The sequence below is a fragment of the Acomys minous genome (genome assembly GCF_964271855.1).
Source record: "Acomys minous genome assembly, chromosome: 18".
NCBI lineage: Eukaryota > Metazoa > Chordata > Mammalia > Rodentia > Muridae > Acomys > Acomys minous.
In genome coordinates, this window is record NC_140501.1 from 6,949,984 (window position 1) to 6,974,968 (window position 24,985).

The 24,985-nt window shown below is 39.1% G+C and overlaps 1 protein-coding gene across 2 annotated transcripts in view; it reads right to left on the reverse strand.

Moving 5' to 3' along the window:
- GPC6 (glypican 6) overlaps positions 1-24,985 on the reverse strand; it is a 1,016,336-nt gene that overhangs the window by 742,126 nt on the left and 249,225 nt on the right. For both annotated transcript variants that reach the window (XM_084768281.1, XM_084768282.1), the window contains exon 2: positions 13,728-13,886. In XM_084768281.1, coding sequence (XP_084624407.1) covers positions 13,728-13,886 — 159 coding nt within the window. The remainder of the gene's footprint in view (positions 1-13,727; positions 13,887-24,985) is intronic.

Here is a 24,985-nt window from a genome sequence, read left to right on the forward strand (position 1 = left end):
ACTATAAATGTGAAGTCATTGAATATGCATGTTCTTATAATTGCATCGAGATTTGCAATGATCTGAAAATTTAAGTGCATGAAATTGTTTATATTCATCCATCTCCAGTGATGTATATATTAAGTCAGTTGCATAATAAATTTGTTTCCTGAGAAAACTGTATTCATTTTACTTATTGAACAATTATCATCAGAGTTGCCCACCAGAGTTGCTGGTTCGGGTCTGCTAGGGTGCTTTCTTCTACAAATTTGCATATAACATAACTGAGGGGAAGTATTATGCAAAATATCTGAAAAATGAGTATAATGCTTTACAAAGTAAGACAGGAAGTATCACAGCTTCAACATGTACTTCCTGGTGAACGACATGTGATAGTATCACGAAAAGAATTTCAGCCTGGCAAATAATCGTATAAACTGAGAGGCATGATGTATGTAAAATAGCTCTATGAAAAATAGCAAATTGAAATTAATTTTTAATGGGAGGGAGGGAGGAATGGGAGGATACAAGGGAGGGAATAACCATTGAGAAGTAATATGAATAAATTAATAAAATTTAAAAAAAGAAATCAGATGACAAACTAATTTTTGTAATGACATTATTAATATTGATCATATGAATTAGAGCTAGGCAAGCAAAGGGGAAAGGGCCCAATTGTAAGCCTAACACTCACCGCACATTGCTTAGTGAGTTGGGGGCTGAAATCTAATGTGTTAGCAGCCATTCATCTAAGCATGGTGAACATGACTGTAGGAAACCCAGTGAAGGTAGACAGCAAGAAATGTACTCATTCTTTGAAACTCCTGTTATACTGATAAACATAACACATACAGGACACAGAAACAAACGAGGAGTGTTTATTTCTTCATCTTAAGCCAGCTCTAGCCATCAATCACAGAGAACTACCATAGAAGCTTTGCTAGCTGGCATTCACCAGAGATTTTAAGTTGTTTAAATTTAATTTTTAATTTTTAATTTAATGTTTTAATTTGTTTAAATTAAGTTGTTTTGATTTAAGTTGTTTGTATAACTTGATCTCAACATTAAGCTCAATTATTTAAATGAACATAAGTAAGAAAATTGTTATTATTAATAGAAAGTCTGAAATCTTCCACATTACAAGCATTCTAATATTGGTAAATAAAGACTCATTCATGTTTACTTCAAGCCCGCCTTCCTTTCTTTCCCTCTCTCTATGTCTCTGTCTGTCTATGTCTCTCTCTCTTTCTCTCTCTCTCTCTCTCTCTCTCTCTCTCTCTCTCTCTCTCTCTCTCTCTCTCTCTCTCCCCTCTCCAGTATTTGAACCTAAGTTTTCCACCTATAGCCTGTGCTGTTCACAGGATGACTTCATAAAATGGAACTTGACTTAATGTCCAAGACATCACACTGCGTCCCACCCTGCCCTCCACCTTAAAGACCAAATGAAGTCAGGGTTATAGAGCCTTTATAATTTACTGGAATCTTAGTGGGGACAGTTTCCTGAATTAGAATTGTAAAATGGAAAAGAAAATCATCTCAATCATTGAAACCCCTCCCCAGATTTTATTACCTTTTTCTGACAAGATTACTCCATACTCACTCGCTAAATATTTAGTTTTTTAATGGCATAAAGATATATAACACATCCTAACTGTATATTCCTCCTCTTTTCTAAAGCTTTCATGATATGATTTAGAGTTTTAGGCATTAGACCTAAAGATAAATCCTGGATTTGAGAGGAGGTTTTACCTCATGTCAGGGCCTCACTGTGTATGGGATTTGTGACACTCCTAAACATATGACTAGAAGTTACTTCCTTTACGATGTCCTTATGGTGTTCTGGTGAAATTGAAAACAATGCTGGATGACCTAACCATTGACGAGGCATGACTAACCAACTTGAGGTTTGTCAAGGAAATAGTCAAAGTTTTCCAAATCTTATGCATTTATTTTCCTTCTATCAATACTTTTTTTTACATCAATGTATCATGAAATGATTTATTTTAGGTATTTTAAAATATAAGACATATTGCATTATTATGCATCACAAATTTTCCTAAACTTATTCTTGAATTCTGTCTGTATTCTGATCAGACACAAGTTAGTAATGGTGACAGTGTCTGCAGTCAAATTCATCAAATGCCATAAAGTGCTAGGGAAAAGGAATCTTATCTCCGGAAAATAGGATATGTTCTTCAACCTTCAGGTACTGGAATCCACTTTAAATTTATGTTTATATTAAACACAGGAATTGCCATTTTTAAATGTCAAGGGCTCCACATATAAACCAATGGAGGAGCACTTTTCTAACGTGTGTAAGCCTCTGGCTTCAACTCTCAGCACTGTCGACCTGCCTGCTGTTAATTCCTCAGTTGATTGAACACCTAGAGATAAGAAACTATATATTAAAAATGTTGTCATTTTACACTCATTTCTAAATGTCAGGATTTTGTTGTTATTTTCTGCCAAGTTTACAAGTTATAAACTTGTAAAACTTATAACATTTTCTGCAATTAATACAATACATCCATGTCAAAAAATAAATTTAGAGGAGCAGTTACTGACTTCTGAAACATTTTAGAAAAAACAGCAAGGCATAAATTAGAAAGTAATTTATAGATTGTGAAAATTAGCTATATACTAGAATATATGAACTAGAATATAATAGAAAAAACATTGAAATAAAAACATAGAGCAGATCTTCTAAAGATCAAATGAGCTGTTATTATTGGATATAATTCACTATTATAATTAGTAGGAAAGATGAGAAACATGCTTAGTGTGTAAAACCTGTTATTCCCCAACCCCTTATACAATGGAGGCCTGTATCTGTCTGACCTTGTGGAAATGGACTTTTATCAAGTTCTAGAGCTCAGGTCTATAATTTGCAACCAGCCCCACACTTTCCTAGAGAGGACCTATGTCATAGTCATAGCTGGAACATACTTCTGCGGGACACAGAATAGAGATTTCTGTGTCCCGCACAGGTCAAACAATCAGCTTCTAGCAGAATTGTTGTATTAATGACTGTCTAAGAGAAAATGTGCTTTCTAACTGTTCTTGTGTGTGTGTGTGTGTGTGTGTGTGTGTGTGTGTGTGTGTGTGTGTGCATGTGTGTGAGAGAGCCCATGCATGTGTGCATGGATAAATGTTACGGAGATGCACATATAGATTTGGAGGATAAAGTTCAGTCTCATGTGTGACTCCTCAGACATTGCCTACTTTGGGGGCAGGGCAAGAGACTCTTGGCCCTGAAGCTCATGGATTATGTTAGGCTAGCTACCCAGTGACCCCTCGGGATCCACCTCCCTCTGTTTCCATCATTCTGGGATGGCAAGCACACACCATACCTGGCATTTTCATGTATGTTGTGCTGCTCTCACTCCATTAATTTATGCTCACACTAAAGCAGTTCTCTGACCGAGGAATCTCCTCAGCGTCATCCTACTTTTTAATGAAAGAGCTTCCACTAGCTTCACCCTAGGTGAAGTCGGCCTTTGTCTTGGAAATTAAAAATTAGTTCCATTAAATTATCTGGAACAAGCACTGCTGAAATCAAATAGGACTTCCAGGTTTATGGACCCTAAGAGTTAATAGATAACTAGAATTCAAGGCTTCCTATTTTCTTCTGTCATATTTATTATAGGACCTTAAGCAATCCATCTAGACAGTGTGTGCCCTTGGGTCTGCACAGGTTAGTACCACAGTGAAACAACACTACAGCAATATTAATTATGCCCTATATTAAGTCAAGTATGGGAAGAGAAAATCAAAGCAGCAGGCAGAATTTATATATTTAATCAGAGTAGACTTAAGCAAGGACTATTCAGTGGATCTTATTTTTAAAAGAATACTAAATAAGAGAAAAGTTATAAAAGGTCAAATAACTAAATATTAAGAAGAGTCTGACATGGAAGGTTTCTGTAATCCTCACAGGAAGATCCCTTTTAGAGGAGGAATAGATGATAGGAAATGAGAGAGAGATAGATAGATAGACAGACAGACAGATGATAGAAATAAATGATAAATAGATGATAGATAAAAATAGATAGACAAAATATGTTATAGGTAGACCTCTATCTATAGGTGATAGATAAAGAGGAAGAGATTATAGATAATAGATAGGTAGATAAAAGGAAAATAGATAAATAATAAATGAATAAATGATAGATAGGTGACTATTTCTTCAAAGATAGAAGGAGTTCACAGTCTCTGTTTTTTCTCTTACATCAAAGTTTCCTTTCCATTCTCAAGTTGCTGGTATTCAATTAGAGTAGTAGGTAGAGATTAAACAACATGGAAGTTATGCATGGACATTATCAAGATTCTCAAGATTAGTATCTGCCCATTTAATGAATCTTTTAAAAAATAAAAACAGCACATTCTGAAACAGCAAATGTGTGTTTGTAAAATCTAATCTTTATGAACTAAATAGGTTATTCTAAGCTGGTAAGCAATGCTGCCTCAACATTGGCTTTGGGATTCTTTTCCTGTAAAACATAATTTTATAATCATAGAAAAGTTAATACTTGTGGAAACACTTGCTTTCTTTGAAGTAATGGAATGCCTAACCATATTTGCCACTAACAGTGTCATCCAATGAAAATATGCTAGCAAATGATAGAGAAGTGTTATTAATAAAGAAAATGATAGGGAGATAATACTTCTAATTTATTTTTATGAAATATGATGCTGTCTTCTGAATCTTGGCAGTTGCATTAAACACAGTATTAATTAGATTTCCATCACTATAACAAAAAGACTGAAGATAACCAGTTTATACAGAAAAGAAGATGGATAGTGTGTCAGTTTTAGAGGTTCTAGATGACAATCTCCTTACTTGCTCTCTTGGTTCTGAGGCAAGGCAGCCCATCATATTTAGGGTCTGGAGGAAAACAAATCAGCCATTCCAACCATGGGGGCAAAGTACAGTACAGAACAATGCAAAGAGTAGAGCCCCGCAGCTCATCCTGAAGGCACATATTCAAGGACTTGAGCAAACCCTACTACGCCCAACCTCCTAAGGGATCCACTATGGCATTTTAGTTACACCTAGGTGATCAAGGCTTTTTCTGTGCAGTGTATGGTAGAGGCTGCCCCATATCTAAGCTATGGCAAAAATTTTCCTTTTATCTGCTGTCTACATACATTCTATAAAAATGTAAGCACTTTGAATAAAAACTATTGAAGATCTGGAGACGGAGTGTTGCTCCAGCAGGCTCAGATTTCTACTGATCATCACAGACACTACTTGAAGAAAAACAATCATAGATGCTTCTATAGAAGCAGGTCAGTGGCATTTACTAAGTTACATGTGCCTTTCTGACTAGAAAACAGTGTGCTTTTTGTAATTGACCATGGATACACACACACACACACACACACACACACACACACACACACACACACACAATGAGAGCAGCATTAGCAGCAGAAAATTGCCACTCTACGAATCCATAACTGGTAACTCTTCAATCCTGTATACATCCTAAATGCTATACAGAACACTATTTTGTATAGGACTAGTGACAAAGCTCAGAGTTGCAGCACTTGCATAGCATGCACAAGGCCTGTGTTAAAATCGCAGCACACAGATAAGTATCCACATGGATTCAGAACTTTAAAAAATTAGTGTGTTGTCATAATAGTCCATGAGTCTCCCAACTTCAGTGAGTACTGTCTTTCCTACCATCCTTTTCCTATCTGTGGACCCTCCTTAGTGACCTTATAATGACATATTAATTAAAATAAATAAATTATCACCTGAGTCATTTTCTTTTGAATTTACACAAAGGCTTGGGGGGATTTATGGTTTTGATATTTTGTTTATTTGGAAAAGGACAATCATATGCTGTCCCATAAATGAAGAATGGTTTCTGTCCCCATTTTGCATCTCTAAGGAAGATTGAGTAATTCTTGATACTAAATGCCAACTGCAGAGCCAGTGCCTTCTACTCCATCATGCAGTGCATAGCTGAGTTCACTGAAGAAGCTGTGTTGTTAAAGTCTATACAGAGCTAGTGTGTCCTCAGACTAGAGGACAAAAGCATTTCAAGCAAAGTCTAATTTATAACCTGTTAAATATTTTTTCTTGATTTTTTCCATTAAAACAAGAAAATCAGTTTTTCTCCATTCAGTGGCAGATCAATTTAACTTAAATAAAATTTCTCCTATAGTTTACCCGTACTTTCTGAAAGTATTAGTGAGCCTTTGTCACAGAGTAGATACTTGTCTTCTCATTAACATTCATGACCAGGAACCCTTCTGGTAGGGCTGTTTTCAACGTCTGATGAAGCAATCCTTAAAAGAAATTGACTTGTCACCAAAATGGCTCCTCAGCAAAGCCACTGTGCAGGGGGACTGGCAATAATAAGGTGATAGTATTTCAACCACACCAGGAGAGGAATGTATTGTAAGTTCCTGTGAGGTGTGGAATAGGAGTGTCTAAGAGTTAGATAAGGCTTGCTTGCTCCTCACATAATACACGTAGCATTTGATTGACATTGCACACCTTTGTGTTGGAAAGCTTTGCCAAAGTCTAAACAAGAAAGAGATTAAAGACAAGAGAGGCCCAAATGGCATCAAGGAGGAAGGACGCTGCAGAGGATCGGAGAAGGGAGATGAGTACCATCTGTCAAAGATCTGTTCTCTTCATGACTGTGAGTATCTGTCATCGAGTTCTGCCTTGGACAAATCCAGGGCACTTGTAACTCATAAACACATTCCCTATCTCTGTCAAAGTGAAATTCCTGTTCAGGTCATTTTCATTTTTGGAAGGCCGCCCTTACAGAAAGTTATCAGATAATATTCTAAAGCCATAGAGAATATTTCTGCAATTAAAAAAAAAAACACCTACCAAACATATTCTATCCTCAAGAAGACTGTGCTGCAGATAGAGCTCATGTCAGTGTGTTAGGTGAAGACCTAAAAAACATAGAGGAGGCATTGGCCTAGTTGCTTCCCATGATGGCTGGCATTGGGCTAGTTGCTTCCCATGATGGTTGACATTGTAAGTCCTATGAATTATAGTTAACACAACAAGCAAAGGAACAAGTAGCACAAGAAGTTGAGGTATTACGCCTTTCTCTTCTGGCAGCAGCCTCATGGAAATGGGGACAGTGTGTGCATATGTGTGATGTTACACAGCTATTCTTCAGTGTACTTTGACATACAATGGAATCTAGTGCTATAAAGTTGTGTCCATCTAAGTATGCGTTATGTAAAAAGCACTGACAACTCCTGAACATCTAGAGAAATCTATTAAAATCAAAGCCATCTGTGTAAGTAAAATATTGTTTGATATAAGCAATAGGAACCAATAGAGAATAATAGTAGACAGGGTTCTAGAGAAAAACATTCTTCCCACTCTCCATCTCTGTAGATGAGTGTGATCGAATTCTGCTCTTTGGTTAGTGGGGTGGGTGATCATGACCACGAGGGTCACTTTGGTCTACCTAACCTGAGACCACATACATTAACTTCACTTACTACTTCAGTGAACACCTCGATTCAACTTTTTGTCTGTCTCCATGCTTCACCAATAAATAAATACCCAAATGATATCAAGCATATAAAATGGATGCAACCGATCCATCATTTTTTAAATTATTTTATTTTTGTACATATACATTTATATTATTATACATATATACAATAGATTAACTATGACAAGAAGAACTGTGACACAATCAGGAGTTATATAAATGTTACATTCTTAGTGTTTTGGCTATTTGTATTGAACAGCCTTGAAAAAGGCATCTTTCCTATCTTGGTGCATCTAAATTTATGAATGTAAATCAATGTCCATCACATATTGTCATTATGAACTTAGAACACCTATCTAGACCTAAAAGCATCTTGACTCCTAAACAATTAAGCTTCATTGTAAAAGTAAGCTACCTGGTCTTCAGCTCCCTCAGAGACTTGAGAAGGAGTAAATTTTATTATCTGAGTATGCCGGGAGTGCAGGTTAGTAGCTTTCCAAATGAAAAGATGACAGAGACAGTTTTCTACCTGAATAGTCACCCATAACTCTTTATAAAGTTGGAGCATCTTCACTTTTAATCATGTTAACCTGAACGCAGATTAGAAAAACAAAACCTAAATAACCTAAACGAATTAAAGAAAACTAGGCACTTCTTGTTTATTCCTTAAAACTTGTGGTTGTTACAAACACTTGAACAGTGTTACAAGGAACAAGACAGCTCTACCTAAATCAGAATACCTAAGCTGATATATGCTAGAAATTAATGAACTGATGCTAGCTGGAAAGCAATGAGTAGTAACATACATATCTGCGTGTATGTGTGTACATGTACATAATTGTTCTGGGGTCCTGTACCTTCTGCCACTTATTTGATTATCGCAATTTTGTTTAAGGTTATTGACAATCAGCTCTTCCAATAAGTCTATCTTGGTTCCTCTATGGAGAACAGCTTCGTATTTTCCCCTTATTCAAAAGCTCTCTACCTTGGGATACAGGTCAATTCTGGGCTGTTATTTTTATTGTTTTTGAGATAATGTCTTGTGTATTCCAGGCTGGCCTTGAATTCCTGATCTTCCTGCCCCCGTCTCCACACTATGACATTTCATGTGTGCACTATCACACACAGTCAACCTCCTTTTAGTGTTAAGTGAATGTTTATATCTCTCTCAAAAGATGACCTACTGCGAACAATGAACATACTTTAGTCATTGCTCATCATCTTCCCGTATGTTTCACTTACCTGAGAGTGGCCCATCTATGGCGAAAGCTTTTCAAATTGAATATACATGCATGCTCCCTCTCACACACATATCCTATGGCCACATGGCAGAAAATGTGGATGATTCCATAACCATGTGGAACTCCCCCTTTTGTTTTCTCTTTCATGTAAGTGCCTTTCTCATGTAAGTACTTACTCATGTAAGTAAATTTCTCTGAGGAAATTAGACTATATTTTAAAGAAGTTATTACATGATTGTCATCTCCGTGGCATATAGATGAGAAGTGGCATTTTAAAGGAAAGCGTGAGCAGGAGTTACACTGTGAAAACACTACACCTCAGCACATAAATAATCCATATATTCAGTGCAATGGGTGTTCTAAGGGTGGTACTATAGAATGTGTTCTGCATAAGAATGGAAATTGCTGGGTTTTCATTTTCCAGATTGCTTTTTAAAAATGTACTTGCTGCCAAACCTATGGACAAAAGTAGATCATTAAAATTCATAAATAAGAATCAGGAAGAAAAGTCTAATAATAAGATTAAGAAGAACCCACCAAAGAACAACAAAACAAACACACAACCAAAAAAAAAAAACCCAAACTTCATAGAAAGTTCAAATTGTAAGTAAATTTCAGGTTGAATAAATATAAAGGAAAAACACATCCATCCATTCCAGCAAAGTGATAACCTGTGGACCAGCAGCAATCTGGGGAAGGGGTTCCACTGCCTACGCCGTGATAGAATTCAGATGCTTACTGAAGGATATACAAAAGGCCTGCAAAAAAGAGTCAGGAAAGTTGTTTCTGTAATCTTCTAAACTTTGGACCAACTGTCAATGGAGTATTTCTGCCTTTTCCATGTGGCTAGATTCCTAGTGAGCAACTAGTGCAATGGTTTTGTTAAAGGGGCATCAAGAAAGGTTTGCCAGTGCCTACTTAAAACAAACAAACTAAATATTGATTGCCTACACAACACTGCTATTTATAAGACTGTTGTAGGTATCTGGTTACAATCTTGGTTTCCTCTTCCTTGATGGAAACTTGGCAAGGCACCTTCCTTCTGGAGGCTCCAAGATCCGCAGGGAATTGAACTATATTTAGGTGGTAATTTTCTTTCTTTTTTTATTTGTAGGATTAAAAATATCTCTAAGGTTTTTTCTTCTGACAATCATTCCCCCTTTTTTTCCTCATCATAATCAGGCCATGACAGGCAGAGGAGACAAGAGCATGGAGAGTTGGTTGACCATGAAATGTCAACACATATGGAGACTAGATTACGGGGTAGAAGGAAAGAGGGCAATGAACAAGACGGCAATGCTCCGCCAGAGACAGAATTCTGTCTCTGCCACTTGATACATGTGTGGTTTTGCATGGTAGCTTACCCATGATGAACAGGGTAAGTATCTTACAGTGTGAAGAATGAAGCCATGTGTTGCCTCTGGCTACTATTACTACCATCAGAAGGCTTCCTAAGGGCCCCTGACAAACAAGTCACTTAGAGTCATAAAAACAGTGAAGGCTTAAGCAAAGATGCAAATTTGACAGGCCCAGTGGTCACTGGCCACAGATTTCTACTCCCATGAGTGAGTGCATGAGGCTGACTCTCGCATGGTTTACAATCTTACCTAATCCTGTTGCTTGGTTTTGAACATCTGAGCTAGGCGGCAGACTATGGTCAGAAGTGAGGGGATCACGTTGTGAGTTCAGAGCCCTTTGCTGGTTCCTGTGTATTAGTTGAACTTATGGAGAGCAACTGAAACACAAGTGTGATGGTGCTTGTCAGAAGCATCTTTGCCTACTTCCAAATGAGACACCAGTTTACTTCCAAGTTTTATTCTTTTTTTATGATGCATAAGTTCAGAAATTTATTTTGAGATTTTTTTTAAGTGGAAGGTGGTGTGGGCACATTTGTTTCTTGCTTTTCTGCACTTGTTGACCAAGTGACCAATGTAAATACCATCTATCAAATTACCATTGTTTCACACCAGGATAAAAAGTGGTGGTAGTGGTGGTTTTGGTGGTGGTGGTGGTGTGGGGTGGGAAAGAGTTGTTCTGGACAGAAGTGAGAGGAGGGTAGAGCTGATCTCAAGCAGCCAGGTGAAGTTGAAGGTGTACAACCCTGTGATCTGGCAGGTAGGTGACCAGAATGGCCTCTAGTTTTTCATCTTAAAGAAAATTGTCTACCCAGATTAATATCTGCCAAAAAACCATACCATCTCCATTCCTGTCTCCAAATATTAGCCTAATGAGTTAGAATGTTGTGGGAACAGTTCACATGTGTTCATGGCTATATTCCCATCATTTAATAACTCTTTATAATATACACAATAGATCTCCTAAATAGTAGCCAGCATATTAATTTAAAACCAAGAAAAATATGCAGCCCTACTACTATGTTGTATTGTGCTAAGATTCAAATTCTACCGCTCCACCACTACTAGTGGTGGTGGGGGAGGCATCTCTAAAATAATACAGAGGCCAACAAATAGAGACTACTTTACACTGTGATTAATGGTAGTATCCATATATACTACCGGTTACATCATATATACCAATGGAACCGAGCTTAATGAATATAGGAATCAATGTTCTCAGACTTAAGTTAAATGGTAGTGTCTTCCCTATCAAGAAGTATCGCTAGCAAAGACACGTAAACTATAAATGTGAAGGCTACACATCTGAGCAAGCCGACCATGCGCAGAGCCTTCCCTGGGGTGTTTGGGATCCCAGCCTTCAGTAATAATCCAAAGGGAGTCCCCAACGCAAAAGTATCTAAGACTAAACACTAAGCTATCCATAGCAGTGTGGATAGTTACGCGATAAAATGAAATCTATAAGGTAACATTCCACAGATGGTTCTAGATAGACAGAGTTCTTCTGTGGTTGCAACCGGGAAATGTTTCAAGGATGGCTTTTCCTAACAAGGAGAGGGAGCAAGGAGGAGAGAGAAAGAGGGAAAGTGGGAGAGAGGGAGAGAGGGAGAAAGGGAGAGAGGGAGAGAGGGAGGAGCAGGAGATGAGAGAAGAGAGAAAGAGAGAGGAGGGTGGGGGGTGAAGGCCTGGGTCATAGCTCTCAGAGGTGCAGGGACTTGTCTAGCTTTATATTCTAATGAGATAGATCATAAAGTCCTGTGTCAGAATTAGACAGAAAGAAAGGTAGAAACAATTGCAGTAACTATCACACACACATATGTTCACACATATTTTCAAGAATAAACGTTCAAGGATCCCATTCATCTAGATCACACTTAGGTTTTGTTTAAAAATCTCATGAAATTGTCATAAAAAATATCTTACTTTCTCTCCTGTGGCAGTCTAATGCAACCACAACAAAACGGAGCAGTGCTAAAGAATTCATCACTCACTATGTCAGAAACAGTCCCGGCAAAACCAATGCCCTCATCTCACTGATGGAGAACAGATTCCTACATGCATGTGGTAACACAATTTAAAATTCACCTGTTTTCGTTCTAATGGTAGGAAGATCTCTTATTCAACACAGATGAGATATAAGATAAACAGATAGAATACCAGAAGTATCTGGCTTGGTCTAATTGCGTAACTTTCTTTCTCTATACACAAAAACAAACAAACAAACAAACAAAAATTTCTTGAAGCTGGCTGCCCATGTAATAGCTTCCTTAGGAGGAACAAACATCCCCGGCTCTGAACTCTACCCCAGAATGCGCGGCATCATTTTAGAGGACAGCCTTGAAAGTGCATTAGAATTAGTTTCCAAACAGGATGAAAAACTTCAGCAGCAGACCACACTCAGCTGCTCCCTGCAAGAAGGAGAAGATGACTCAACGTATAATGACAAATTGCGGGTGCTGAAACCCAGAGCCTCCTGAATGCCACTAGACTTGTAATCTGTCAATCAAGGGCAACCTCCAAGTAGTCCCTCATTAGACTTAAGAGAGAACTCCCATAGCATCACACTTGAATATGCAGTTGCTTTCACATCTATCCACAGAAAGCGTTATACACAAAACAAGAGAAAAGACTGAGGCGGTGCTGAAACACCCTAGCATCAAGAGTACATCCATGCACCCATCTTTTTACAACTTGTAGATGCATTTTGAAAGATAAAAATGTTACAATAATAGTTTAAAGCAGCCGTAAAAAAAAAAAAAACAGAAATAAAAACATAGGCAAGCCTTTTCCAGCTGGATCTGTGCTGCTCTGACTGAAGAGGATGAAGAAAATAAATAATCAGGCTCTTGTAGACCTTGGGCAGGGCAACGTGTGCAGGGCAGAATAAGAAAGTCTTGTACAAGAGAAAGTCTGGTCTACAATGAATCATAGCATAGGACATGCATTTCTTAGACCACTAAGAAGTATGCATCACCGAAAAACACACCCCTACCTGCTACCCTTATGGAAACTGTTGTAAAATGCAAACTATATTGGAAGATTTTTGAGGCCCTGCTTAGAAATTCAAGCTGAAATTATACTCATAATTGTCCTCACTCTTGGTGCTTTTCTAACACAAGAATATTTATCAAAATATAAAAATGAAAGTGCTTACTTATGATCTGGAAATGAAAGGAGGTTCAAAAACCTTTGTGGAATGCACCGCCCCTGTGTACACAGTGTGCCACTTTACTGCACGGCAAACACTGAAATAAAGGAGACCCTGTTGGGGTCATTCAGACAAGTCTGCCCTCTTTAAAAGAATATGGTAGTGCAAGTCATTTTAAGTGACAAGACTTTTCAAAGGAAACTTCCCACTAGGAAACAGTAGGCAAGGTGAAGTGTAAGAAAACTTGAATTAGGATCACACAAATAATGAAACGGTGAGCTTCATCTTGCTGAGCAATCTCTAAGGCAGAACACCAAGCACAAGGCAGTTTTGGTCACTCAGATTGTCTTCGTCCATGACATTGTTATAAAACAGTATACTGTCACGAATGTCCATGCCTTTCCTAAACAATATTATACATGTTTGAGAAGGAGTGCAAACCTCTGTCTTAAGAACGTTTTGCCCAAGAAAGCAAAAGCTTTGTATAAAAACACTGTGAAGGGCTCGCAGGGTCACCTACCATCAAATTTCTTGTGCCTTGACACAAACGTGGTGCGCACAAAATGACTCGTCTCTTCTACAAGGTTTTCAAACTCCAGTTTGCTCTGTTGGCTTAACTTGTCTTCCATTTCTGTGGTGCAGCACGTATATTCCTGAGGACAGATGCGCAAGTGCTCCCCTGCAAGGAACAGAAAGGAAACATCAGTATGAAATGTCAAGGACTTTAGGTAAATTGGGCAGATTTTATTCAAATCCTGGGTGCACCTGTTCCTTCTCCTCCCTAGCCATCTGCCTGGACCCAGTATGGATCTCAGCACCTGTGTACTTACTACCCAAAAGGCCTGTGAGACTTAAGTTAAACTTGGTATTTGCTCTCTGTCCCCACCACATAACTACATGCAGGTGTGTGGAAGCTCTCAAAACACCTGTTTGGTTTTTTTTTTTCTTCCTGCTTTTATTTGAAATGTACCAAATGACACCACCAAGTGACAAGAGGTATCAGAGAGTCTTAAGTGTGCTTGTCTTTGGAAATGTCAACAAGGTGAATGACTCTGAATCCCATCACCACAGTCTGTTCAGGCAGCAGGGGCAAGAGATGCTGGCAATAGATGCTTGTGTGTTCCTGCCAGGCTGTCTGTGGGAGCGCAGGGGTGAAAGGGAAGGCATTTTTAATGGTGACCTCTTGTGTCACAGTCTTCAACTGGCATCTCGTGTCAGACAGAAATTGCTCTGGAAGGGAAAAGCCACAGATAGGTTTAACTAATTCCTGTTTCATGCGGAAATGTAGAAGTAAAGGGAGAAAGTCTTATGTTTAATGCAGCCAGTTTGATGCTGGGACATTTCCTTTGACATTACTTTCTTTAGTGCTGTGTTATGGCAAGGAAAATTCTATACATTTCTGGATTAGGTTAAAATGAAATTTAACTGTAAAAAATGTGAATTTCCAGTGTAGGTGGCTCAGACTGTGTCAGAAATGTTTATCAGAAAGTCTAGAAAGACAAAGAAAATGGACTCTACATCCTGCTATATAAAACCAAAATTCACTCCCTGATGTAAGAGTCACTCTGGGCCATTGAAATCAAATGAAGACAGTACTTAAAGCTATGACTATTAAGTTAACATAAAATGTTTAATGGGACAAGTAACAGTTCCTTGCAGCCTAGTGTGAAGTGTAGAGTGTCTCACACGCCCATAAGCCTCTTATGAAAACATGACCTGGGTGACATGTTTTCCCAAGTCAACATATTAAAGGTAGAATTTATGTGACTTCTAAGATGGTATGAGATCATTCAAATCTCATATAACTTTACCAACAAACAAGGAAATGTATCATTCTTGAAAGTAAAAAAAACAAAAACAAAAACAAAAACAAACAAACAAACAAAAAAACCATTCAATTCAGGCTCATTGTGCCCAGGAGGGACTAGAATTTTATAGAAAGAGACACATTGTACCTTGTCACTTTTATATTTTCTATATACTTAAGTATTCTGTAATACACTGTGGAAGTTGGTCTTAAAAACGAAGCAGTTCTGGAGATGTGCTTGAGGAAGGGATATGGCCAAATAAGAAGAAAGAAAAGGAGTTGCTCATGGTCTCCAAAAGCCAGTAGGGTGCTCACACTCTCATAGGCCCCAAAATCACCTCACACGACCGCACCCCAGACAGAATAACTCTGAGGCCCCAACAAAATTGACATGGCACAGCCACTCAAAGTCTTGTCTGAGCATAGAAACCAAGGCCACTGTGCCATCAGGAAAGGCCACCACCATGCCATCAGGAAAGGCCACCGTGCCATCAGGAAAGGCCACCGCGCCATCAGGAAAGGCCACCGCGCCATCAGGAAAGGCCACCGTACCATCAAGAAAGGGCCCAATATTCTTCTATTTGTTCCTGTAGAGGTTTACATTTTCTCTGCAGGCTTTTCAATCAGTGCTTCTGTGGGTCTTCCAGGCAAGGAGGTGATTTGTAGGAAATGAGTTGGCCTTTGAGGTACTTCCCTATGTTCAAGAACAATCTACTACCACAACAGGGAAGCAAGAAAGGTTCTTATATACAGAAAACTACAGGTATAAGTACACATGGGTGCAAACGCACATGGGTGCAAATGCACTTACATGCACAAGCATATACAAACACAGATAAATATAAGGAGCTTAGGAAAATTTGCTATTCTCTTAGGTCATGTTTGGGTAAGCGTCCATTAGTGAGTTTCCTTCATGACTTCTCAGTCAAAATCCATTCCAACCCCTGCTTCTATAGATCTGGTGAGTACAGCTGGGAAAATATCAAAGAATAATATTTTGTATTATAATGAAGTCTTATGAAATTCAAATTCAAGTATCAGTAGATAAAATGCCAACAACACAGCAGAGCTGATGGTAATCTTTGCATACTTTCTCGGACTCTGTCAACATTAGAATGCTATGAACACAGTTATGATAGAGGCTGCACAGCCTGAAATAACAAAATCACTTAAGTTCCTCTGATCATGCTAAAAGCTATTTCACCATATGAAGAAACTAGATATAACCCATAGTATGAAAATTTTCTCAGCTTGAGTAATTTGAGCACTAAGGAGTATTTAGTATAATAGTGGTAATTTTAAAGCTACAAGTTATAAAGAGGAAAAAAAAGTGGTCTTTAAGGATTTCCCAATCAAGTTCCTTTATCAAACTGCCTTGGATCCTCTATAACATATCTGATATATAATTAGATATATCATTTATCTCAATTAGAGAGTAGCTAGACACATCAGAGCCTGCTAATGGTAATGAAAATTATCATAAGTGGCCACAAATGAAAGAATGCACAGCTGAACCCTTAAGTGTATGCATAGTCATCAATCCCTGATTGACAGGCTGTGTGTAGAAATGGCGATATAGGTTCACGGCCGTAAGATCTGAGGAAAGCACAGACAAGAGGAATGACATATGTTGACGCTTCTTGGGGAAGTAGAGTTAATGCCAGCAAATTTGTGAACTTTTTGGTCCTCAAATTTTTAAAGTAAATATGGTAATATTTAGTTACAGAAGAAGGGTTCTGTTACAGGAGGCTGAAAAATGAACTCAAGGGCATACAATCAGATCTAAAATTGTCCTCTGTATTCTAAGAAATAAAGTACGAAGCTGTCCCTCCTCTCCGTGTCCTCTTCAATCATGTCAAGGTTTACAATATCTTTTCCCCAAAGCTAGCCCAGATGCTCATTTCCACACCGCGATGCTGTGGTGACAGCAGAAATTTGATCCCAGCAAATCCCACTCCCTCCAAACATGGCCTAGGGTCTGAAAACTGCCAAAATTAGACTTGGTGAGTGGCACCGTGTTTAAGGGTAACAGACAGCAGAACCTCATTAACCAAGTGAGCTAGCCTCTGCAGTTCTGCTACCATAAACTCTCTGAGCTCACAAGTGACAACCCAGGGACCTCAGAGTGAGAATCCCAAGCAAGCAACAGGAGTGATGTGCCAGGAATGAGTGACATCTCAGACTCCAGGCCACCACATTTTGGAATTACCTAGACATTGAGAACCCCGAGAAAGATTAGTATCCATGCTCTTTCTAAATAGCAGGCAGGAGATCAGAAGCTAAAATATTTAAAGATGGCAAGATGTTACAAAGGGCTTCTTCTGTTCCTAAACCTCACATTGCTGTCTGATGATGGGGTAGCATTTGCTTTGCATCTGGCCATCTTCAGAGTTCCGTCATTGTCTACACTGCACTGAACTTAAATACACGTTAGAGAGCCACGAATGCCTATCATTTTGTGTTTCTCCTATATAAAACTAGTCAGATTGATTATGGAGCAAATCATCCAAGGAAACAATGAGAGTATGTGAGCATATTCTAGAATAAGTTAAGGTTTAGCTACAGTTTTTCATAGGGGAGATGGTTTTGTTTTTTGTTTTTTGAGACTGACAACAGCCTCCTAAAACTATGGCATACAACAACCAGGTATGGCCAAGCAAAAAGAAAACAATCATCACTTTTTTTAAGTGATTGGTTCCAGTTTACTCCCATGAATTTAAATTCAAGTGAGTTTTTTTAAATTTTCAATTATAAAGTTTTTTTTATAAATGACCCTTTCATATATTTAAAGGCAGCTATTGTTTAGGGACATTAATCAATATCATAACAAATGCTCAAACTTTCCCACTACTATGAGAAAACTAAATTAATATTCTACTGTGAAAGGCTTCATTCAAATCACCTCTACTGCTGTATCCTTTGATGTCAGATTCCTGGTAAAGAGCTTTAAATGCTAATTTGTGTGTTTCTAAAAATTCACTAAGAACTTTACAAAAATACTCCTTTAAAAATACAATCAAGAAGTTAGTTGTTTAATTTGATCCCCAGTATTACACAAAGAGAATTTGAAACATACTACCCTAGATGATGCAGACAAAAGGTCATAGACACATTGTCCATAAGATGGCTAATTTTCACGCGTTAAAGAGTCTACTGTGTAGGGACAACAATGATGACAGAAGATATTCTGCTCAGAGTGGACAAGACATAAGACATATGGATCATGGGTGTGAGAAGGGCTTAGATGTCAGCAGGACAAAAGGCAGACATCCTTCCCAATATGACATCTAACTTTGGCTCTATGAAATTTTTGCACTGCTAATAAATTGGTCAACTTCTCTCTCCTGACTCTCTCCCCATAACCGCCTGTGCCAAGTGGGAGAGCTGGGCCCAAGTCAAGAGAGCAGGAGAGCGGATCTCACCCCTCACCTGCAGCAACACCCGGGAAAGCAGGCCCTTAACCTTGGTGGGAAGACTTTAGAGCTGTCTCTAGTGAGCGAAGATGCAAGTGAGCTGACCCTGAGAGCAGGAGAGCAGGAGAAGAGAACAGCTAACCTTGCCCCTTGCTGTCTTTGATGTTGGGTAAGCAAGCTGGGCCAGTGGTGGAGAGCTCACCCTGGTGGTGCAGGCACAAAGGAGCTGGCAGGATGACCAACTCAGCTACATCCCAGGCCCAGATCCAAAGCTTTGAGTTAGTTTTCACCACCGTCTACCCCATCTATGATCTGTTGGAGTGTGTGAAAAGGCCAATGCTGATCCTGCAAATCCAAAGCTATAGAATCTCCATGACACAGGGCAACAACAGGATACATGAGAGGAGTTCCAGTGAGGATCTAGTATTAAAAGTGTAAAAGAAGCCAGGCAGCGGTGGTGCATGCCTTTAATCCCAGCACTCGGGAGGCAGAGGCAGGAGAATTTTTGTGAGTTCGAGGAAGCCTGGTCTACAAAGTGAGTCTAGGACAGCCAAGGCTACACAAAGAAACCCTGTCTCGAATGAATGAATGAATGAATGAATAAATAAATAAATAAATAAATAAACAAATAAATAGTGTAGAGGAAGCCAGAGGCCTCCAACCAGACAAAAGACTTGTTGCAATTAACGTTTGCAAGGAAAGAAATATAGACAAAAGGGTTTATTGTGGGACACACTGTGATGCACTACAGCACCCAAGACAAGATCTTTTCTTATGATTTTATTTTTTGAGGGGGGTGGTTTGCAAGGGCAGAGGGTCATATGAACAGAGGGGAAGATGAGTGGGATTGGGGTGAATGGTATGAAATTCATAAAGAATCAATGTAGTTTTTTTTTTTCCCTATAAGATAAAGACGGGGCCAAGATTGATGGAATGACAAACCAAAGACTGACCCAACCTGAGAACCACCCCATAGGAGAGAGCCAACCCTCAACACTGTTAATGATACTCTGCTATGCTTGCAGACAGAGCCTAACATAACTGTCTTCTGAGAGGCTTCATCCAGCAGCTGATGGATACAAATACAGAGACCCATAGCCAAAGAACAGGCCATGCTAAGGGAGTTCTGTGGAAGAAGGGGAGGGAGGATAGATGGAGCCAGAGGGGTCAAAGGGTCGAGGATACAACAAGAATACCTACAGAGACAAATAACGCGGGCCCATGAGCGCTCACAGAGGTTAAACAACAACCAAAGGCCACGCAGGAACTGGATTTAGACCCCTACACATAGGCAACAGATATGCACTATGGTCAACTTGTGGGTCCCCTAACAATGAGAGTAGGAGCTGTCTCAGACTCGGTTGCCTGCCTCTGCATCCCTTCAGGCAACTGATCTGGGCTGCCTTGTCAGTCCCCAGTGGGAGAGGACACCCTTACTCCTGCTGTGACGTAAGGTGCCAGGTTGGGTTGATAACCTTTAGGGGCCTCCCTTTTCTGAGAAGAAAAAAAAAGGGGGGGGTGGAGAATGGGAGAAGGGGACATGAGGTTGCGACTGGAAGGGGAGGAGGGGGCTAGGATCAGGCCATAAAGTGATTAAATAAATAAATGAAAAAAATTATATACTTTATTTCATTTTCTAACCTTTCCTTGTTTAGAAAAACATACTCAGAAAAAAATGTGTAGACTATAAAAGTAATAACTAGAAAGGAAAATCCAATATTCATATCAGAAACTTCTGTGAGGTTCCCCCTCATAAGCTTACCCTTCCCAGAATTCCATTGTCCTGAACTATCAATTTATTGCCAGTATTTTTACTTGTAAACAGTGTAAATTAGCTTTACGTGATTCTTGAAATCTGCATCCTTGTGTTGGAAATCCCAAAGCTAAAGAAAAGTAGCCAAGTGGTATAACGAACTCTTCCACACTTTTTAGCTAGAGTCCCAACTTCAGTGTTTTACTGTGATTTCTTTGTGTCTTAATTTACATGTATGTATATATGACATGCATGTACATACATATGTGTGTATATATGTTTATATATGCTGAACCACTGAAAAAATGGTCAATTTAAAATAAAATCATTTTCTCCTTGTCTTAAATGTATACATATATAATACTACCTCAACACAAGATATTCCAGAAGATATAAGGATAGCTATCACAAACACTCCTATGCAAACATCTCTTACATATGTCCCCCAAAATAATGGAAAAGCATCTCAGAAGAAAACTTGATATACTTCAATATATGTAACTTTCTACAGAAAGCAGCCCAGCAAAATTATACTTGTATGTCACAGGAATAATAATAAACCACAATAATGTGATTCCACAAGCCAACATATATTAACAAGTAACTCAGTAACCATGCTAACTTATAGCAAGGCTCACTGGAGAACTGTAGCAAGAGGGAATGTTGACTTCTGTAGGAAAGAACATAAAGGCACTTGTTGGAGGTAGATTATATTCTCAGATTCAGATAAATTACATTGCTTTCAATGACATTAAATCCATGCATAGCAAAGTTTTCCCTTACAATTCAGTTCAAAAACAGCAAGAAAAATTATAACAGTGCACAAGTGAGCATGGCAGGACACAGGTTATGACGCTGTTGTTAATGTGTTTTACTACAAAATCATGACAAGTAATAATTAAAGTATTTCATAAAGTATTGTGACTTAAATGGTTGCTAAGATCATTAGAGTGTTCACCATGTACTTGGACTGGAAAGTAAATGAAATAGTTCATGTTTCTCTGACCTAGAATGACATGGACAGATTATTGAGACACTGGAATATTTAAGTTTGTGTCCTGGGATATAGCACTTCTGGGTTCAAACGAGGAGCGAGGAGGTGATGTAAAGGCATTTGGAGGATGCAGTTAACATCTGTAAACAGCTGTTTTTAAAGAAGAATCTTACAATCCTTAACGAATCCTTAGAAAGATTGTCAGAGAGAACTGAGGTGGCATCGAGAAAAATATTCTTCCTCAAGCTTGCAGCTTCAACCCTCACCTCAGGCTTTGGGTTGCCATGATGCCCTGCAGATTGTGAATTTGCCAATCTGGATCTTCTTATTTAATACAAGACAATCTCTCAAAGTAACCTTAACATGTGTGTGTGTTTACATATGTGCAAATGCACATGTGCAACATTTTATACCATTGATTCTGGTTTTCTGAAGAGCTCTCACACACACAGAGGAGCATTAGGAACCTCGGCACAATCTACAGCATTTCTTAGTTTCCCACACTGATGCTCATTCCAATTGCCCAGGCTTAGTATAAGTTTGACCCATAGCTTAGGAACATGTTCCTTTCAGTGTCAATCAATAGTGATATCTGAGAGATTAAAAGTGCACTCAGTGTTGTGTTATTAAGTATTCCCTATTAGTGCCACAGATTTTTATTCAGCGGGGTTTGATTTAAAAGCAGTACACGTCCCTGTGTAGTTTCCAAATCACACAAATTGCCATCATATAAGTATTTCCAGTGTGGCTGATTTCTAGCAGCCAACATGGCGTTTCCAGATGTGACCATGGGAGAGCGTGTGCAGTCACATCTATTATAAAACATGGCCTCACCAGATCCAGCTGGACTGGGGATGGGACTGGCAGGAAAACAGGCAGAAAAGAATGAGATTTGTGTCTCCCTACTTCTCTTCTAGTGGCGAGTTACTTAATTATAAATGTATACATTATAGTTGTTTGCTTTGATTTGGCAAGTGTTATGTCTGATTTGCATATTCGAGACAGGTTTTCATTATATGGTGTGACAGGCTTTTCTCGTAACTTAGCTATGCAGCCTAGGCCAGTATCCAGCCTTCCAATACCCTGCCTGCCACTGCATCCTTTATGTAGCCTTAGTAATTACTGTGCTTAGTAATAGATTCTCCAACTAACTAATAATCTGACCATCATTTACCCAAAGCCAGGCCATACCTTTACTAGCATGGCAACAAGGAAGCTGAAAGTGATGTGCATGATTGGTGTTTGCTCGAATCCTCCCCTTAGCTAAGCCCTGAGTCCAATAGCAAAGCCCCTAGACTATGAGAATCTGCCATTTCAAAATCTACCTAAAGACCTACAGTTCAAATACCCATTTGCTCTAAGGAAAACTTGGTTCATCATCATTGGCCACTGTCAGGGCATAGTGACAAACTGTTCTGCACAGAAGAGGGATGGCCTTGTGTATCTGCTCTCAGAATGGCAGAAGACAGGGACGTAGGCTCCCCTGCACTTCGAAAGCTATCTGGTGCTTTCTCAGAAAAATGGGAATAGGGCTTCCTCAAGACCCAGCTATTCCACTCCTTGGAATATACCCAGAGGATGTACTACCACACAACAGGGACATATGCTCAACCATGTTCATAGCTGCCTTATTCATAATAGCCAGAACTTGGAAACAACCTACGTGTCCCTCAACAGAAGAATGGATAAAGAAACTGTGGTACATTTACACTATGGAATACTACTCAGCTATTAAAAACAAGGAATTTCCAAAATTTGTGGACAAATGGATTGAACTAGAAATTGTCATAATGAGTGAGTTCACACAGAAGCAAAAAGAGCTAAATGGTATATACTCACTTATATCGAGACACTAGCCCAAGGTGTACGTCCCCATGAAAAACTGTACCTACCAGAATAATGGGTAAGAGGGGAGGACATCCTATTGAAACTTTAGGTGTGAGAAGCCTGGGAGAAAGAGGAAATGGAAGGATCCAGTGGGTCCTGGAAAACTACAGGAGAGTCTGGGCCCTGGGGTCCTCCGCAAACTGTGGCAACAGCCAAGGAAAAAATAGGCAGTAAAAACCTTGAACCCCTACCCGGACTAGCCGATGGACATTCTCCACTGTTGAGTGGAGAAGAAGATCTAACTCTTACACAAACTCTGGTGCCCCATATTTGATCATGTCCCTTGGATGGAGATGCCTGGTGGCACTCAGAGGAAAGATAATAGGTCACCAAGGAGAGACTTGATACCGTATGAGCATATTCAGGGGGAGGAGATCCCCCTCAGACACAGACATAGGGGAGGGGAGTAGGGGGGGGAAGTGGGAGGAAGGGAGGGATGGGAGGATACATGGGATGGGCTAACAACTGAGATGTAATATGTATAAATTAATAAAAATGTATTAAAAAAAAAAAAAAAAAAGAGAGTGACCATCAGTCATGGCTGTGCACTTATTGTGCTAGAGGAACCATGGAGACACAACTAACTTCTAGAGTGGCTGAAATCTCAGCACAGAAAGTATAATTGCAAAAAGGCTTAACTGATACTAAAGGGATAAACTACCTAAGGTGCCATAGTCCACGGGCAGCTGTTTCTCCTCACTGCTGTCCCGCCTTCTTACTCCCTCCCAGGAATAAATAAGTCTAGATTTGGCCAGAAGTTTTGTAATAAAGACAAGGTGGGGGTGGGGCTTAGTTGTAGAGGGCTTACCTAACATGTATGAAGCCCTAGGTGTCATCGTATTGCAAAAAGAAGAAACCTCAAATCAAAGCAAAAACATCACACTATTTTTAGAATGCATGAGATTCACATTCATTCATTCACTCACTCACTTATTCACTTCTCCCATGCATACAATATATGAGTAACCTGATAGTTATTGAGTTTAATGTTGAGAGATGCTTTATTGAAGTATCCCAGCGTAACATAGACAATCACACCCATGCTTTTTGTCTTCCCTTAGCATAAGGGCAGGTTGTATGAGAGCACATATCTGTTACCTGTACATCTCCCAGACTTTGATGCACATAAGAGAAAATTTAATTACATAGGCTGTGAGACGATATTGTCTTACTTATTTGGTCTCCACTGCCCATGTGTCTGTAAGGTCCGTTTCAAATAGGAATACATAAGTAGAAATTGCGCCAGGCACGGTGGCACATGCCTTCAATCCCAGCACTAGGGAGGCAGAGGCAGGCAGATTGCTGTGAGTTCGAGGCCAGCCTGGTCTACAAAGTGAGTCCAGGACAGTCAAGGCTGCACAGAGAAACCCTGTCTCAAAAAACCAAAACAGAAAAAAGATAAGAAAAAAGAAATTTCACCTAAATTCTTTGCCCTGACTAACATCTTCTAAAAGGCAGGAACTGAAATCTTTTAGCAGGGAACGACTATCAATCAAGCTTAAAAATACAAAATGAACATTTCAGAGTTCAACATACAAATAAGCATGTTTCTTGGAACCTTTTTGCCATAGGTACATTGTATTATGTATGTATTAGGATGATTATATGATATATTTCTTATGGTGATTCTGGTCTAAACATCTGAAAGTTGTAACTTAACACTGCAGACAGAGAGAAAGGAAGAAGAGTACAGAGGACAGCAAGCCATTACTGCATGCTCATGAACCACAAATAGCGAATGCCTACTCAGACATGCTTAATTGACTTCATCTATGTTCTCTTCATCCATATAAAGAGAATCTATGGATTTACAATAAGGCATTTTCTTGCTTTCCAAAAATTATTTATATATGGTAATTTAAAAAAAATGTGTTTATAAAATGAATGCTCTCAGTGCTCTGAGGAGAGGGGGTGACCACTAACC